This window comes from Falco punctatus (genome assembly GCF_963210335.1).
Source record: "Falco punctatus genome assembly, chromosome: 1".
In the NCBI taxonomy this organism is placed as follows: Eukaryota; Metazoa; Chordata; class Aves; order Falconiformes; family Falconidae; genus Falco; species Falco punctatus.
Genome location: NC_137580.1, coordinates 83,941,457 through 83,960,883, shown reverse-complemented (window position 1 = coordinate 83,960,883; position 19,427 = coordinate 83,941,457). Strand labels below are relative to the sequence as shown.

Below are 19,427 nucleotides of genomic sequence, written 5' to 3'. Positions count from 1 at the left end.
ACTCTAGGTTTCGTTAGCAGACTACACTCTTGGAAGATAAGCATTTACTAGGTCAGTGATGAAGGGCTGATACAGATACACGTATTTTCAGAAACCAAAAATTCAGCCATTTAGTGCCTTTGAAGTGGCTTACATTACTAATTCAGGATCTTTAAATTCCTGATCTATCACTGGAATAAAATTCTTTAAATGAGGAAAATTATGCGTTGCATTGTTATGCTCAGTACCCAAAAGTAACTTTTTTTTTAAATTTGTGGTTGCTGAACATGTAGTCTAGAAGATAAAGTCTATTTATGATAGCACTGAGATACAAATTATTACAGGTAATTGATTGCCATCTGAAGTAGCAGTTCTTAGCAAGCACCTAAGACCACAATACCACTGCAGATTTTCTGCCTTCCACAGTATGTGCATGCTCTATTTGCTAGAAACTCCCAGGCATTTAACACATATCTATTATTGTATGGATTTAGGACTCCAGTGAAGGGTGGTTTACTGGAACCTTAAACATTTTTCCTTGAAGAGTTAGTCACCTTCTGCTTCGTGGAGTGGGAGGATACAGCTTTCTTTTAATTTCCAGTCACGGTATGCATCACTCTCAGCTGCTCTGAGGGGGGGAAATGGACTGCAAGCCATAGCTTAATATTAGGAAAAGGCAAAGAGAAGGCAGCCTGCCCACATCACATACCAGAAAAGAATTAAATGCAACTAAAAATAACTGTATCGCAACTTTTTACAACTTTTTGTCTCATAATAGTCTCCCAAAATCGCGTGTTATGATTCCTTGTTGGAATATGCCTGGCAGCACTGCTTCCAGGCCCTTCCAAGGGCGGGAATTCCCTTGCAGGTGCCTGCGGTACGGTTCAGACCTCTCGGTTCCCCGAAGCCGATCCTTTCTCTTTTGGGGCGCCCCCTCGGACCTGTACGCGGCCACACTCCGCTCAGTCGTACCTTCCTGACCGCTCTGTCACGCCGCTCCGCTAAGGGGAGCGCTGCCGCCCGCCGCTGAGGCGTTTACCTCACGAGGGTGAACGACCCCGCCGTGACGTCAGCGGCGCGAGGAGCGCGCCCCCAGGGGACGGCTGCCGCACCCGCCCGCCCCTTCCCCGCATGCGCGGCGCGGCCCGCGGTTGCCGTGACATCGGGCGGGCGCGGCAGGGCAGCGGGGTGGCGGCGCGGCCCGCCCGCAGCGCCCGGCCCAGCGGGGGACGGAGCGAGCCTGCGCGGGGTAGGCGGCCCTGGCGGCAGTGAGCGAGGAGCAGTCGGGGAGGTCTCGGGGCGTCGCCGGGCCGCCGCGGGGATGAAGGACCGGCTGGCCGACCTGGCAGAGGTGAGGGCTCGGGCCCCGGGCGGGTGGGAACGGCGGGGCGGGTGCAGGGAGCGCGGAGGCTCTGGGGGGGGGGGGGCGGGCGGGAGGTGACGAGGGCGGCGGCGGGCTGGGACCGGGGCTGCGCGGCGCCATGCCCGGGCCGGAGCGCGGCGCTTGCCCGGCGGGCGAGGGGCGGCCCCTTTCCTCCCTCCCGCGGTGGGCGCGGCCCGGCCGGGACCTGGCGGCGCCCGGGGCTCCCGCCGCGGCTCCCCCTCCCGCCGCCAGTACCGGCCCGCGGGGCCGGCGCGCGCCCTGTCGAGCGGCCCGTGGCGTGGCGCAGTGCGCGAGCTTCCGCGAGCGCGGCCCCGGGCAAGATGGCAGCGGGGGCGGCTCCGGCCCGGCCCTGCGCGCGGCGCAGCGTCACGCGGGGGGTTCGGCCTCCTGCGTCGGCCCCGAAAAGACGCGGGAAGGGAGAGCGCGCGGCAGCGCCGGGCCCCCTCGCGCGCGGCTGTGCCGGTCCCGCCCAGGAGCTGCGGCGCGGGGTGCGGGGACCGGCGGCCTGCGCGGGCCTCCCCGATGGATGGGTGGGCGTCCGGAACGTGTGCTCGGCGTCAGACCGCCGTGTCTTGACCAGGAAAGAAGTTCTGGAGTTACGGGGGGGAAAGGGAACTTCTCCCAGGGGTACCGCTTCCCTCTTCCTGGCCGTGGACGTGGCCGGGCTGGGGGGTATGTGCCGCGGCGGTGCACGCCTCCCAGAAGCAGGAAGCAGCAAACGGAGGTCTGAATTCGCTTTTTAATTTACAAACCTAAACCCGTAGGCCTCTTTGTGACTGAAGTGAAGCAGCATTGGTCTGTTGTATGGGGTTGTGAATTAAAAACAAAAAACCCAAACCCTACTCCCCCCCTTAGACATTGTTAAAAATTTTTAAAGTAGCGGTACATAGGGATTTTTAAAGCAGCTTTAGTATTCAAAAAGATTACCATACTGCAGCAAGCTACTTTACCTTAAACATTCCTGCAGCAAGAGACTTCTTTAAACATGACACTCAGTATTGATGAAGTGCTTCATATGTGCATCACCAGTATTTTCACTGTCTGTACAATTAACAAAGAGCTTAGAGACTTAAAACGTCAAAGTTTTCTTCTAACTAGAAGAAAATATTTAAACATCAAATGAAGGTAGGAGTTACTAATGATCTGGTCTATGTTTCATCACTGAAAAGTGTCATCGGTAAAACTTGATTTCCACAGGGAACTTGTAGAAGCAGCAACTTCCATCTTCATCTGAAATATCAAAAAAGATCATGTTTTTGTGAAGTCATTTTCCTTTACTAGCATAAATGCTTTGAACAGCAATCCTTGATCATACATGGGTAAGGTTGCTTTGAAAAGGAATAAATAATCTGGGAGAAATAACGTATTAATATTTATTTGCCTGTTTTCCAAACTGTTTCAGTTTGATTAGCGTGGTTCCATTGTACTTTATTTGCCTGTATCATGAAGCGAAGAGCCAAGCATATAGATATATACGTTGTGGTTTTTAAACAGGCTTGCGCCTGCAAAACTCAGGAATGACCATGCCTTGCCTCTTTCCCTTAACGTAAGAATTCCCTTCTGTCTTTCTTTGGTTCTACCTTAAATGTGAAATCCATCCACCTCATTTCCCCTAAAGACCCAATGTGGTATACAGTTAGTTTAAGAGATGCTAGTACTTTAGCTGCTACTACACTGACCTGTTTTAACTAAATACTGTATTCCTTTTAGCGGAAAAGTTCATTTAACATGTCCTCATTTGTCTATTCCTGGATTTTATTTGATAGCAAGCGAACTATTTTGTCATTAAAAGTTGTAGCTTTTTCATACTTCTCATAGATTTCCCTTTATAGAGAGGGATAAAAGTTACTTATCAAGTTTTGTGTTTCATTAACATAAAATCATAACTTTTAGATACTTCTGTTAATACACTGTATTTAGGCAGTTAAACGGTACTCGAACAGTTGCTGGAGAAAGAAGTCAAAGACATGCAGATGATACAGCCTTCAGATGATGTTGCTGCTGCTTATTTTCTAGCTAGAAAACGTCTTGCATGTGCTTTTTCAGAGGATAGCATCTGCAATTGTACTTGTCCACTTCTAGGGGATTATTTTAATGTCACTCTTAAGTTATTCTAATTGAGGCAAAATGAACTTCTTTCAGCTGTTTGAATTACCCTTTAATATGGTTAACTGTGCAATTGGTCAAATCCCAGACTGGTTTTAGTTATTTTGAGCATAAATGAGTGTAAGATTAAAAGATGAATAAAAGGTCCTCTCTGATCCAGTATGTTGTTTTCAGCAGTGAATAGGAGATATTTAGGGAAGAAAAAAAAAATCAACAGAGCAAGTATATAGCAATGACTGTAAAATATTCTCCTAGCATTCGGTGGTTTGCTGTTCATGGGTGCAAGTCCATCTTAAAATGGCTTAAGAAGAGCTGTAGGATCTGTGTTCAGACACTCAGTTCAGCACTTCTGGCTAGTGTCAGATATTGGAAACTGATGTCGTTTTAAAAGGTCTGTTAATAAAACTCATTCAGACTTCTTTCTTATTGTTAAATCATTTAAAAACCAGGTAAAGATGTAAACCCTTCTACACATATGCATGATGTTTTATATCTCGAGTTTGGGCTGCGTTGTTCCTGTGGCTCAAAAATTACCATCTTGTTCTATGCTGAAATGGATGCAGAGCTGTCTGGTGAAATCAGTTTTTCTTGTTTGATTGGTTAATCATTTTCAATACGTGCTTTTTGTATTTCTTTATTCTTGGGTGTTTCTGAGGATGTCATAGGCATAACATTTGAAAATATGCTTTTATATGCTTTCTCTTTTTGTAACATAAGGACTTGTAACTTCTACAGAACTACATTTTTCATAAACTGTTTCTTGGGCGTTCACTTAGTGCCCCCAGAACGGTTTATGAATGAGTGAAGAACCACAAAGTCACAAAAGTTAAAATTGGTAGAATTGGGGGGTGTGGAAAAAATGCAAAACAAACCTTCTGAGAAGGAGGAAAACATTACTGAGTTCTTCTTCTCTTCCCCCCCTCCCCAAGTTAACCTCTTAGTTAGTCTTTTTGTTCAGACATGGAATTTACTGAAGATGAGCTGTATGTTTTCCATGTCGTAACAACATAAAGTGATTTCTTGAAGGTGGTTACCATATGACATTTCTCTGGCTGTACAGTAATGCTGCTAAATGCACGTTAATGATTGACCTGCTGCAGCTGCCTGACAGATCTCCTCAGCTACTCTGATATAAAAGAATTTCTGGAAACACTGATGGTGTAAGGAGAAACCCACACTCTGCAACCTGCTCCTTGGGGTGATGGCTGTCATTTATTACTGTTGCAGCCTGCCGAGGAATACACGTAATCTGTGCTGAGAAATAACTAACCTTGAGTGGAATTTCAAGGGAGAGAAATAGGCATGGTTTTAGTCAAAAGCTGGTTTCAGTTTCAAAGGTCAGTGATTAATTTGGTAATATATCTCAAGCTAGATTTTGTTTCTGCACTTCTCTGAGATACGGGTTATGTCAGAAGTTTCATGAACCATCAGGGGTAGCTCCTACTTGGAGCTGAGAACTGATATTGTCTGAATATCTGGATTCTGTCATATAAAAAAACTTCTGAGGGAACTTTATAAATAGTGTATGAATATCTATGGAGTCATATGGCCCAGGCTTTCAGTCCCAAGGTCAAGGTATGAGCTGCAAACAGACCCTTAGATGGCTCTGGTTGTTGGCACTGCTTAGATTGGGGAGGTAAGGTCTAGGAGAAACAATTTGTTTCTGCTGAACTTGATGATAAAAGCCAGTTCTTGGTTGAATTGTGTGCTTGTCAAATGAAGGTGCATTACTGAAGTTGAACAGTTAGCAAATAAGATGTATTTTATTTAGGTAAGTGATGATTCAAGAACATAGAGAACAGAGGCTGACCAGTCTTAGGCGCCTCAAGCGCTGATGTCCAAAGTAGGCTGTCCATAAACCCTGCAACGATCAGCAGACAGCCCATTGATCTGTCAGGGGTGGCATTGCAAACAAATGTGAAACTGAAATTAAACAGACTGCAGTGTAGGGAATCATGACTGTTTCCTTCCAGCCTAGCATCTGTAAAGGGGACTTCAGAGTAAGATTTTTTTTTTTCTTTATCTTTCATTAAGTTTCACTCAGGTGTTTAATATTTTACTTAGAACATCTGATCAAACTAAAAGCTGACATGCTGAATTTCTTAGCTGGTACTATTTTTTTTTTTTTTTTTTTTTAGTTCAATTAGCTAAATGTAGGATGTGGTAATAAACAATCAGAAAAACTATTCTCTACTCGGTACGTGTCAGCAGAAGGTGTTCTGATGAAATTAAATGTCTTTAAACTGTAGCTCATTCTTAAATGTTAACTTGCAACTGGTAACTTTGTAGCACTGTGGTTTGAGGAATGGGTAAAAGTGGGGTGACTTCATGTGCTCACAGACTTCGTCACATAGTCGTATTAACAAAACTGTTAATTGATCAAAATCCCTAAGGAGAGATTATTTAATACTGAGCTCTAGCAATCATCTCCCCAAAATGAGTAACTACAAAAAGTCGTTAATGACAGACGGCACTACGAGTGATGGGAGGGTGGCCCAGGAGCGCAGTGACATATAAATTCCTGTTTCATCTGGGGCATTATGGCTTCCCCTGAGCATAAACACCGGGTATGTCCTGACATGCGTATTGTCAAAGGGCTTTGTGCACTCCCTGAATTTGCAGTAAAGGAACTGTCACAAAGTATAAGTAATAATGTTCCTTGAAATTTGTGGCATTCTTAGATTTTGGTGCCTAGATCTTCATTGAGTATGACCTTTGTTATTAGATAATAGCAGTGTTTGACATAGAATTAAATTGCAGAATTGTCATGCAAATAATACACATCTCGTCTAATTTAATGAAGCCAGAAACAAAGGGCTTATTGGGTAATAGGATTAGGGTCTAGGAGCAGAAAGTGGGTGATGGAACGTCAAAGGCAGAGGGGCTTGTAAGAAAAAAAAGGCATCTTGGACACGACAGTCCCTTAATAATACTTGTCTTGTAGTTTGTTTTTTCAAACAGATAACTCACTGACTAGATGGTAGAATAGTATTTTGTTCCAATTTTGATTTAATGCAGTTCAGACAGTCTGCAGTCGGGACTAGAGAACATGGGAGCTGGAACTCTTTGCCTTTATGTGATGCATGCTGATTCTCTTTTCCCTTGATAAAATTTGAATTTCTGTTACTGTCAAGATCTGAAGATGCTGCTGGACTAGCTCAAGGGTTAGGGAAGTGTCACTCAGAAGTATTGGGCCGTGTGCCCTGGAGGTGTGTGAGCCCTGTCAGCTTGAGCTCCTGCCTCCTGGGCTGCCTTCTGAGGGTGTAGCAATTATGTAGTGGATGTGTAGTTTAGTGCAGCTAATTATGCCTAAACTGGTCTGGAATGGCAGCCTTGAAAACACCCAAGGGCGAAACCAGTAAGCTGATGTTGATAGCTTTTTGTTGTAGCTTTCATTAGATGTCTTAAGGTGACTCTGACACCCCCTTGTTGCTTCTTTGACAGGGTTTGATGATGTCTCGGTTAACCTGATGTTACTTTCAGTTCACGTGGGGTTCACTGTGGAAGTATCTTTATGCTGTGAGAGAATATTTACATGTCAAATTGTATTATTTTTTTTTTAATGATAGGTAATGAAAACTGTGACATTGCTTACAGACTGGTTCTGTCCTGTCTTGAGGTTGTTTAGAGGAGTACATGCCTTAACATTCATAATTTCATGGTAGTCAGGTGACATTCTTTGACCTCTGTTTGTTTTTAGAGTAGTCCTCACTTCTTTGTATTTGCAGGCTGTTGGCAAAAATGTGTAGGCAGTAGCAATGCAGAAGAAGTCTTTGTTTTGGAACAGTATCCTGAGTTTTATTTCACAGATTTGTTTTGTTGACTTTTACAGTATAAAGGAACCGAGGATGGGGAGACAGTTATTGTTGAAAAAGACCATTTTATGGATGACTTTTTCCAACAGGTAAAGTTACAGTTTTCACCATGCATTAAAGACTTCCAGTTTTCTCTTCATGCCTTTCAATTTTTGTAGTTAGGTTTAATGATTCGTCTACACACACCTCACCCCACCAGCCTGAATGCTTTGCAGTGGTATGACAAATCAAATGTCAGTAACGCCTGCGTTTGTTCATTTCTGGGTATTTTCTGTCTTTACTGCATGGAAGTGTTTTTAACTCCCTGTTCACAAGGAATTTGCTTAGAGAATTTTAAAATCTTTTTTATTAGGAATAGTAGCACTTAAGATTTTGGCCATGCAGAATAGATTTACTATTAAGAATACCGTGTTTTTCTTAAGGAGGAAAAAAAGCAAGCTGTTAAAATGCCAACATTTCTGCAGAGTTTTCTGTAAGATACTTAACAAATCTTGCAATGGAATTTTTATTTCTGTTTAGATTGTTGCCCTGAGTAATTTAATGTTTACATGGCCGTATTTCTCTTCCTCTAGGTTGAGGAACTTAGAAATAACATTGCAAAAATAGCACAAAATGTGGAAGAAGTGAAGAAGCAGCACAGCATTATCCTGTCGGCACCAAATCCTGAAGGAAGTGAGTTACTGCTTTTTTTGACTTCAGATATGTGTGGCTGGATATTCCGAAATAATTCTTTTAATTGTTTTAGCAGTCTATAGGAATGGAATTTCAGGTGTTCAGAATGCAAAATGTAACACAATTTATTTAAATATTTCCATATTTAGTATTGAATTAATATTTTAGTTTGCTTACTTTTACCTTTTTGAAGTCTCGCTTGTATAAAAACATTCTCAGAATATCTGTTGCATTGTCCAAACCTTTGCTAGACCAAAACTCAGTTTAGTACCGTATCGTGGAAGTGATTGTCTTCAGAAACTTAAGAGACTACTTGCAGTTCTTATAATTAGTGAAAATGTTGAAGTTGTCAACTGAAGCTCATACAGTAAAGCCATCATCTTTTTATTCAGCAGGGGCAAGATCCTGTCTAACACTAATGCTACAGTCAGCTGCTACAGTGGCAGTGAGCGTTCCGCACTGGAGCCCTATTTTTAGAGGCTGTAACCCCAAAGCTGAAAGTCAGGATGTGCTTTCTGAACAGCAAACTCACAAGTTTAGGGAACTTAGCCAGAAGCATGGAACCTTCTCTGTTCTCAACACTTCGTGTTTCAAAACATGTCTGGATTTGGGGGCAGGGTTTAAGGAAAAGGGAAGAAAAGTTGCTGAGATACTTTTGTGGGGTGTTGCAATGCTAGCTTGACATTTATCTTCTTGTTGATTAAAAAACTGAAGTGTTTCTTTTCCCCCCTGTTTTCTTTGTTTATGAATGTTTGTATTCTTAACAATGATTTTGCAGACAGCTTTTTGTCTTAACAGTCATAGAGCCAGTGAATCTCAGGTATAATACGGGTTCATCTGAATGTTCAAAATCTGTGCTCTCAGCTTATTTATCAGCTTGTGTTTGTGCTAAAAAACGTGCACAGTAATGCATCTGAATTGTGTAGGAACACGATGTTACTTACAAGTGAGTGATGTCTGCTCTTGTTAATCTAGTGTCCTCGGTAAACCTTGTAATAGAACTAGCCAAGTTCTTCGTGAACAATTAGTTCTATATATAGTATTCTTCAAAAATATAGGTGGTGCGTGGTACGGTTAATAAAGGTAAAAGCTATGAGTCTGAGAGACAGAACTAAAAAAAGTGAGCTAGATCTGTATTTTCACTTGATAAACTTCAGTGAACTTTCATTTTGATCAGCAAATGAATATTAGCCTGGAAGTGTTGTGTTAAGGAAAAAAGTGGAATATTTTATGAGCTGGTTTTTAGTTGGTGACTTGGTAATAACATGTCCCAAGTGTGAGGGCCTCACACAAAAAGCAGGAATCAGGTAGTGTGCTGTTATAAAAGTCATATTTAAAGTACACGGGGAGTATAATAAACTTCTCTGCATGGTTGCATTGAATACAGTTATGAGACTGCAAGGTAGAGTTGTAGATGGTTGCAGGCTTACTATTACCAACAATTAACTGTTCTAAAAAATATATATATTTTTTTTTAGGAACAAAGGAAGAACTTGAAGAATTAAATGAGGAAATAAAGAAGATTGCTAATAAAATCCGAGCCAGGTTAAAAGGTAGGTTGTGAAGAGAAATAAAACTACTGTCACCTGTAATGATTCAGGATGGTAGCAGTGTTACAAACTTAAGCATTGCAGGTGAACTTTTAAACTTTAAAAGCTGAATTCTGTTTGTATAAACTGCATTGTACAGCTAAAAAAAAGACACCCACTTCCTTGCCAGCTAACGTACAGCCCATGTCAGTAACAGTATCATCTTCTACTTATTCCTCCTTGGCAAACTTCACCATTGATAAATGCCGGGTCTCAGCACAACCTAATTTGTGGAACAGGACAAAGAGCTTGCTTGCCTTCAGAATTAACCTAGAAAATTACAATGGGAAGTAATTCCTTTGTGTATAAATGTATTCTGCAACTGAAAAGCTGGGTTTTGGTCATGATGTTCTGGAAGAAGATTAACTGCAAAAAGGCAGTCTCCATGGCATGTGTCTACAAAGGGAATTGCTCTGGAGCACCTGTTGTATTCAGACTACCTAATTTTGCTGTGGCTTTCTGTTGTATGTCTTAATTATTTAGCATAGGTTTTGAAATACATTGAGTGTTTCAATGTTACTATATGTCAATTACTATATGCTCTCGTCTTTCATAAACATTGGGGTATGGTGTTTGTTTAAACTCTAAGAGCAGCCTGTTTTGATACACCTTTTGAAATTTTTCCAGAGTAATAGGCAGTAGTATGACTCTGTTAACACACAATAACTACTCCAATAATCTTTAAGATCTGCACAAATTGTTGAAATTATTTTAGGGGTGGTGTGTGTGTGTGTGTGTGTGTACATATATATATATATATATATATATATATACACACACGTATCACTGCCACCCCCTCCTCCCCCTGAAATGTTAAATGTGTCTCTGGGGAGCTAGTACATGAAAAAAGTAATAATTGATAGTATTTACAAAGTAACTGGGCTAAGCTACAGTATTTAATAATTATACTGAACCTTGACTCATAATACTCTTTTTTTGTTCTTAGCTATTGAACAAAGTTTTGATCAGGGTGAGAATGCTAATCGGACGTCAGTGGACCTCAGGATTAGAAAAACACAGGTATGATCACTTAAGTTTAAAGAAAACGAAAGGATTCTAGTAAAACAGAGAATGAGTTTCACTTTTTCTGAAGTACTGTCAGAACCTCATGTTCCGTTTTGTTGGAATGCAAATACCGCTTTCAGTTGTGCAGTAGTGTTTGCTATATAGAAAGAAAATAAATGTTTTTGTTCCACATTTTTAAATCCTCAAAAAACAGCACTCTGTATTAGCTCACAAGTTTGTGGAGGTCATGACTGAATACAACGAGACCCAAACTCTTTTTCGAGAACGCAGCAAATGTCGGATACAGAGACAATTGGAGATAAGTAAGTTACCTGAATACACTTCTTTTTTTTTTTTTTTTTAATTAAGATTGTGTTAGTACCACCTTGTTTCTTACTGCTTAAACTTGGTACAGAGCATTGTACATCTTGGACATCTTGAAACATGTGAGAGAAAAGAATCAGTTTTATTGGATGGCATAAACTCTTTGTTACTACTCTTCAGAACAGCTGTAAGGAAAATAGAGACAACTTGCTAAATATGTTATGTTGAAAATTATTAAAGAAAATATCTTTTTCCTTTGTTTCATTTTTTCTGATGTTGCAACTTTAAATGAAACATTAAAAAAAGCTGTGTTGTGAAGACAGCAAGTGTTATTAAAAGCCATTCCAAAATTAACATGCTAAACAGGACGTCTCTTTTTATGCTATGCTATTTTTGTCAATAAGAACACATTAAACAAAGTCAGTGCTGCTGCTTTATGTGCTCTTTTTAAGTATTTGTTGACTGACTCACATCTGACTTATTTAATCATTGATTATTAAAAGGAGTATTCAGAAAGGTACCTGACTACTCTGAACCACAGCTTCTGCCTTGGAAGGTGCCTAAAAACATCCATGACACCTTGCACCTAGAATTACCCTTTTTAAATGCCTTCTGTAAAAGCAAGTACATACATTGCTAAAATAAGAAATGCAAACAGAAAAGTTGGCAAATTATAGGATGACTTTCCTTTTCATGGGCTTTTCAAATTTGTCATAAGCCTGTCATGCTAATGGTTCAGTTCAGCATTTCAGTGAAGTTTTATCAGGCCAGTTAAGTTCTTTACCTATATGTTTGAGGGAAGGGACCCTGTAAGTCAGGTCATTTGAAATTAGTGTTGCTATAACCCAGTTAAAGCCTTCAGTTTTTCCTCAGCACTAAAAACTTTAAAGCAGATTTTGCAGCATTCTTTGGTATTAACATCAAAAGTAGTATTCAAACTGTAACTTTCATCTGATAGGACAGAGTTGTATAAGTTATTACAAATACTCAACTTATTTTACATGTGAAGAACAGAGATTTTATAAGTAATCTTTAAAACTGTACAATACAAATCACTTGAATGTATTGTGGAACTCATAATGCTTGCATTTGTCCTACCAGCGTCATCAATAGGATTCTGTTTGCTTAAACGTGCAATAATAAGCTACATCAATTGTTAGATGTGCTATGAAAAGTAGAAGTGAAGGGATGCAAGAAGATGGGTAATCATCTTCTCTATGTGGAATATGAATGCAATCTTGTGTTGGCAAAACCAAGTTTCTGTGAAGATTTTATTGCCCACACAGTGGTGGGGAGTAACTGAATTGGGTGCCAGTGTGACATGATTGAATAAGTAAATACTGAATGTTATATACATACTCTGCATTTGAAGTTCTTCCTTCTGAAAAGCACTTTGCTTTAGAAGGCTCCTATGTACATCGTAAATGTTTCCGATAAAACTATTCAGTTTGACCAAAATGAACAAACCCCCGCCACTAACCAGGATTTCTTTGTTGTAGCTTTGAATCTGCATTTGCTTTCTGACTATTAGTTGATATTTTCTAGTGTTTTTATATGATAAATGGCACTTGGTAATGTCTAAAAGCTACATTGTTTTGTCCTGAAAAACACTCAGTAGAAGAGTTTTTCTTCGAGTTGTCATCCTTCTGGTATGGTTAAGTTTTATGTTCAATAATAAGTGATGTTATGTGAAGTACTGTTGTTTTTATCCTAGCTGGAAAGACCACCACTGATGAGGAACTGGAAGAAATGTTGGAGAGTGGTAATCCTTCAATCTTCACTTCTGATGTATGTATTTCTGGTCCAGTTATGTCTGTGTTCTCTTTAGCTGCTTCTGCTATTTAGAAGTGTGTCAGCACATACTTACGTCCGTATTTTTTTTCATTCTCACAAAGATTATATCAGACTCTCAAATAACTAGGCAAGCTCTGAATGAAATAGAGTCACGTCACAAGGATATTATGAAACTGGAATCTAGCATACGGGAACTACATGAAATGTTTATAGACATGGCGATGTTTGTTGAGACTCAGGTAAGTGAACAAATTCGAACACATTTATGTAAGTGGGATTTTTGTTTCCCCCCGTTCTTCCTTTTCAAAATATGCAGAAACAATCACTTATATTCAGATAATACAGGCTTACCTTGGGTTTGGCTGTGATTAGAATATATGAAGGTTAATCACTAAAGGTCTCTTTATTTTGTTGTAGACAAAGGTAGTCTAGATGTACTCTGATACGAATAAAACTGAACATAGACTTTCTTTCCAGCTGGTGCACTTACTAGTTTCTTCAACATGTTTCATTGTAATATGCTTGAAGATTTTGTGCATGTTTTAAGAACAACTCTCTCCCAGAATGTTGGCCAATACCTCAGGAATATGGGAGTCTCACAGGCATGGGAAAGGGCTACTGTGCTAGAGTAAGATGTGCATCAACAAGGATGTATGCAACGTGTGTAAGTGTATACAAAGGTGTGACTACTGTTACAATGTGACTGTAAAGGCATTGACAGGTCACTCAGGTTGTCTTTTATAGGTTCATAAGCTCGCTTGAAATTTACATATATTTGTTCTATTTGTAGTCTTTATATACCAGTTATCTAATAAAAATATTTTTAACTTCTGTTCTTAAAGTTCTTTGACTTATGCTGGAAAGCGAAAAGAATAATGTTCAGGCGAGAAGCTTGCCAGAAAAGGACTATTTTATTTTTGTATTGTTTTTTTTTTTCTGGAAGTCTTGTGATGATTTGATATTAAATGTATAACCAAGGCAAATCGGTAGCAGTTTTCTTTTGAATTAAAGTGAACAAAATTACTTGTGTATCATTCTTTAACACTTTGCTGTTTACTGCTGCTTATTATTTCTTCTGATGGACAGAAACACAGGTAATAAACTTACTGTAATTTTTCACCAATCCTCCATTTCGTTACCAAATTTCATTCATCATAGTTACTTTGAATTTGTTATGTATTTACATTTGAAACCTTCAGTTCTGAGGGTTTTGAAGTTGCTATTATATGTGTGCATTTTCTTAGATAACTGTTGAACTTTGTGTCAAAATTGTCAATACCCTTTTCTACTTCCAGACACGTCAGGGATTTCTGATCTCTTTAGTATATTAGTTTTAGTTTTGGTGGTTAAAACATGCCTCGTATTCAAAGGTATGTTTTCAGATGTTCACTATTTGTTTCTGCAAAAGGGAGAAATACGCCTGCCCTGCCCATGTATGTTCCTTGTTTGCTTAGAACTTTGAGCCCTTGCTTTTCATTCTTTTTCCTTTACACATTAAAGCAGAAAAAATGTCAGCCACTAATACGTACATTATTCACTTGTTTAAAATAATCGTTAGTGTTCTGTACTATCCTTCTCTTAGGTTCATTAAACAGGGATCTGTGATTCCAATAATATTTTTTTAATTCATCATTTCCTTTTAAGGGTGAAATGGTCAACAACATAGAGAAGAATGTGATGAACGCATCAGATTACGTGGAACATGCAAAAGAAGAGACAAAAAAAGCAGTTAAATATCAAAGTAAAGCACGAAGGGTATGCTGTCTTTCTGTAATTGTGCCAGTTAGTATGTTAATTTAGCACAGTATGAAGCAACCTTCAATTTCAGTTGAATTTTTCTTGTATTTAGTCCTTCAGGGTAGGATTGATACATGCCTTTTTTTGTAGCTGTGATATTTAAAATCAGATTTTAAAATGTTACAAATTAGTATGTGAGAGGAAGATTTACCAAAGGATTTTACAAACACACAAACAACAAAAACAAAAATCTACATATAGATAACATGGCTGTTACATTAAGTAGGTTCTTTTGACACTTAAATAATTTTTCAAATGTATTTGTAAATGATGATTTTCTCATCTTTGATAACTATATAGGTCCTAATCACAATAATTTATATGTAAGCACTTAAAAGTGTTTAAACTTTTGTACACAAAAGTGTGCAGATAAATCGGTCTTAATTTGAGAATACTGTAGGCTTCAATAAAAATTAGTGTGGATCTAACAACTGTTTTAAAAATTGAAAGTAATTGCAAGTCTCAGTGTACTTAATATTAAAATAATACCTTGTTTTTTTGACAGAAAATGTGGATAATTATCATTGTGTCATTGGTGTCAATTGCCTTAATTGCTCTAATTATTGGTTTGTCTGTTGGTATTCGGTGATGCTTGGATAACCTCAGCATGCATGACTTCCTGCCACTGTGGCAGTAAGTAACTAATCAACTAATTTTTCTCTTGTTTTGCTGCGGTAGCTTATATTGTTGTACTAACCCTTAATATCTACAGTTAGTACAGGTAGGGGGTAGGGGGTAGGCTTGAGCCGCACTGGTGGATCTTCTCTGTCTCTGCATACTCCAGAACAGCACTCTGCATGTGAATATTGAAAGCTGACATCTGGTGGTAAGCTGCTGAATTTGCAGAATGCAATTACTACGTCAGACTCCAACAAAAGAAGGAAACAAGGCCAAAAAATCCAATTATTGCCTCACAGTCCCATGATTATTATTTTTTTAAACACTAAAAGTTCACACCAGGAAACAAATCTTCAGTAAGATAGGGAATACTGGTTACACTTGGAACGTTATCAAGTGGACTTTTCTGTGGTTTTGAGTTCTCATGAAAGTAGAAGAATACAAACACAAAGTTGGCGATTATGCTTTGCAGAGCATCCTAAAACTTCTGACTTTGAAACTGTTTATTAATACTAGACTAAGTGAAACACTGGGAAATAGCAATGTATTTGTAAAAGCAGTCTGCAGATTCCAACTGGAATTTTAGGACATAAGTTTGAGAATTCTTTCAGTCTTGAGATTTTCGCTGTACTAATCTACCGTTTCTTGTAAATATAACACCTAGCCAGGCTATGTAGAAAATAGCAGTTAAGTCTTCTGAGTCCAAGAGAAAATAGACAGATGTGGTATCTTAAAACTAAATACGAAGCGCTATGAGAGGGATGTCATTTTAGGCAGCTAATCAGGAATTCAGTTTTCTGTACTAACAATCTTATATCAAAGTTTTTTGATCTTACAGTTTCTTCTCTGGGTTATGGGCAGATAACAGGATTTACTGTATCATTGCTTATAGTCAGAAATACGTAACCTAATGTCAGACTTAGGTGCATTTATGTAGAACCTGTCTCTGTGGTTTTGTTGGGTTTTTTTCCTTGCGACTCTTCTGAGCTATTACCTACACCATATTCTTACTGACTTTTTATTGAATTCTAAGTGTGTAATCGTGAAGGTTTGAGCAGGCTACAAATATTTATCCAAGGAGGGTGGCAGTACAGTAAGCAACGTTGCTGCACTTAGACTTGTTAAGTAAATGTTCGCTATTGCAACTGTTTCAATGTGTAACTACATTTACAGAAATTGGGTACAGCAGTAACAATTACTCAGTGAAACAAAATACAAAAATGTTACACAGATAGCTCCATCTTGTAACTATGGGTACATGTGTGTTAGAAAAGAAAGACTAATGAAAGGAAATTGTGGCAGTAAGCATTCTTGAGAAGGAAAATCCAAACACTCAGATGGAGTGTCAGTATTAATTTTCTGTAGATCTGCATGTATTTAAACCGTTCTGTATCTGACAAGGTATTTAAATCTCAACTATTCTCTCTTTCTTTGCAGAAATTGATGTTCATAATTATATGTGTAACTGTATTGCTTCTGATACTTGGAATTATCCTAGCAACAACACTATCATAGCAAGCACATTCCAAGAGTTACGAACCTTCAGAAACTCCAAAATACACCTTGAGTAAAACCAAACCTTTTTTAATAAATGATGCCTTATGCCACCCCGTGATGATGACCTATCACTAATGGTTAAAAAAGAAAAAAATCACTCGATGTTTACTCGTAAATGAAGATCAGAATGTATTAGGATATGTATGGATTTTCATTTCAAACTGTATGTTTGTAAGGCTGAAACTTGCTTTTTAATTGTTCTGATGTAACTTAGGATTTTTTTCATATCTCAGTGTTACAAACAGTTTAAATATGGAATTGAGAGACAATACTGAGTTTTGACTGTTTGGCTTTTTTTCCTACTGCTAATACAATCCTAATTATGAATTTTAATACCTTACCAGTGCTGCTTTTGTTAGCACTCTTTTGAACGTTTTTGAGATGTAGCCTTGTCTTCAAGTGTATTATTTTGTCACCTTAACCTATCTATGCTTTATACTTATTTTCTCCAACAAGTGCTAAAATATTTTATTCTGAAAAGACTACTTATTTAACTATCTGCCTATTGCATTGCACTTGAGAAGAAAAAAAAAGCTTTTTTACACTTTCCAGGTTGATTACTTCTGTCAATATGACTAAGGTTTAATTGCCTTAAATATTTCCTTACCTTTTTAATAAAAAGTTAAGTTGCAGTGTTTCTGACAAAAGAATGCACGCTGAATTTGAACTTGAGCAGATAATTCTGCAAATAACCCTTGTGCAAAGGAAGCTGATAGATCAGTTTAGCCTTATTGTTCATATAAATATGACAAAACCCATGCTTTTTCTCTATAAAGCCAAGTCAAGATTTCTTTGTCAGAGGTTTGCTAATGTTGATATGTGAATATAGCACATGGGGATAAACTCCCTGAGAAAAGTCTGAAATATAATGCAAACTAAGGCACTGATATGTTATGAAATATATGTTATGTAACAAGTATGAAGTGTTTTAGTATATACATACCTGTTGTAATGCTAGCTTGCAGGACTTGAAAGCTTGAAAGACTTCCAATGTAACCAAATAACTGCATTTAATTTTACATGTTATTTTTGTATTTTGTGTAAAATATTTGTAACTTGAGTTTTTGACTTCTCATTGTTTAAGGATATCCCTGTAGATATGTAGATACATTTACACTGTAAGAGAAATTAAGTATGATGTGTGCTGCCTTAAACACAGTCTAAAATTACAGTTGACAATGTTTCCTAGTACTCGACTAGAATGTTAACTGCAATAACTTGGTCCTAAAAGGTTAGAATACTTAAACTTAGGGTTTTTTGAAAGTGTCTGAGATCCAAGTTACTCAGTAAACTATAATTCAGTCTGACTTGATGAAATCCAGCAAAGTTTACAATTTATATTGTATGTATGAATATTCCTGTGTTGGTGTCTGAACATGCTGTGAATGTGCTAGAGCTATTCAGATGTCACACATTTAAAAACAAAAAAAAAAAAACCTAAATATTACTGGTTGTCTTGCAAGTCAGCCATAAAGAAGTAGCTTGAAAAATTTTGGCTTCATTAATGAACAGATTGCTTTACCTCTTAAGTCCAGAACACTCATCGATGCTTGTGAGGAAGTTTACTTAAGATTGGTTGCCTTAGTACTCATTCTAGGTAAAATGTATTTTTACTCTATAGTTTTTTAGATTTTTGTCAGTAAATATTTATACAGATACACAAATTAGACGGGGGGGGGAATCCATTCTGCTGTTTTGACAGCTGGTTGCCTAAAGAGACCCCCAAAATGATCCCATCATGTTGAATTTTATTTATAATGCAATAATTTGCCCATCAAGACCAGGTATTTCAATAGGCCACTCCATGGTTTTTACATGTTATATAGCTGCCTGAATGGGTTTGTTTTAGAACAATACAAAACTTGTTTTCCACATGAATTTCTTTGTTCTGTTAATATTGGAGGGGAGTAAATCTCTAACCTATGCACTAATAAATTTATCTAAGCAAATAACTTGTGCCTTGTTTTTATATTCATGATGTTGTGACCTTTGTGAATATTTCCAGTAAGTGGATGAGGCTGGTGTGTTTTCGCAATGACGTGTTGTCAAACAACTGATGCCTAGGTCTTCGAGTAAAGGTAGTGTATTTCCTGAAACTTCTTACCAAAAAAGGTGCAGAGATGATTCTGAAGACATTAGTGGGATTGATTTATTTAAACTATGTCCATGGAATTCTGCTTTAGTATTAAACTTGAAAACTATAGGAATTATTTATTTGAATAAAGCCATTCATGTATTCTCAAACATTCCCCGTAGAAGTGCATCTTCCACGCTAAGAATTAAAATAGCTTCCTCTTCCCTGCCTACTCCAGAACTGGAGTTTCTGGAACACATTCAGGGTTCTGCTGTGCAGGTGCTTACTGCAGTCGTTGCCCCTGTGCTGCTGTTTAGACTTGGTTGAGATGGCCATTGACAGCTTTCTGCTGGCACAGCGTTGGGTGGTGGTCTACCAGTGGTGATGCTGGACCTGTCCTCTTGTGGGGGAGCTGGCTCCTTCCCACTGCAGCCTGCTGGGAGCTGACAGCCACAAGGGTGAGAGGTGGGGGGGAACAGCTGTCCCCTGCGCCTGGCAGCATGGGGACTGGTGCTGTCTCCTGGGGTCTCTTCTCTTGCATCTTCCTCCTCTACACGTCGCGTATCAAGGTACAGAGCCTTTCATGCAGCCAGTGCTCTGGCAAATGTGATGCAAGTGTCAGTGTGCTACTGGGGGGTATGTGTGTGTTGATTGTGCTCATCTTTGGGGGGGGAGGGCGGGTCGAGTGCCCAAGGTTTCATTGGCTTTCATTT

At 38.9% G+C, this 19,427-nt stretch overlaps 1 protein-coding gene across 4 annotated transcripts; it reads left to right on the top strand.

The window, feature by feature from the left end:
• The first annotated feature begins 1,079 nt into the window (after positions 1-1,079).
• STX2 (syntaxin 2) lies at positions 1,080-18,592 on the top strand. 4 transcript variants are annotated; one of them, XM_080407039.1, is made up of 11 exons: positions 1,080-1,330; positions 7,302-7,373; positions 7,857-7,956; positions 9,435-9,509; positions 10,492-10,565; positions 10,765-10,873; positions 12,589-12,662; positions 12,770-12,907; positions 14,313-14,423; positions 14,971-15,043; positions 16,521-18,592. In XM_080407039.1, the coding sequence occupies exons 1-11, from the start codon at positions 1,301-1,303 to the stop codon at positions 16,652-16,654; spliced, it is 990 nt and encodes a 329-aa protein (XP_080263165.1). In that variant the 5' UTR covers positions 1,080-1,300; the 3' UTR covers positions 16,655-18,592. The 4 variants fall into 4 exon arrangements, 3 of the variants coding, with proteins under 3 accessions (XP_080263165.1, XP_080263163.1, XP_080263164.1); XM_080407037.1 differs by having other exon boundaries at positions 1,087-1,330; positions 14,971-15,098; positions 16,521-16,622; XR_013931236.1 differs by lacking the exon at positions 14,971-15,043 and having other exon boundaries at positions 1,081-1,330; positions 12,770-13,762; positions 16,521-16,622.
• Positions 18,593-19,427: the final 835 nt, after the last annotated feature.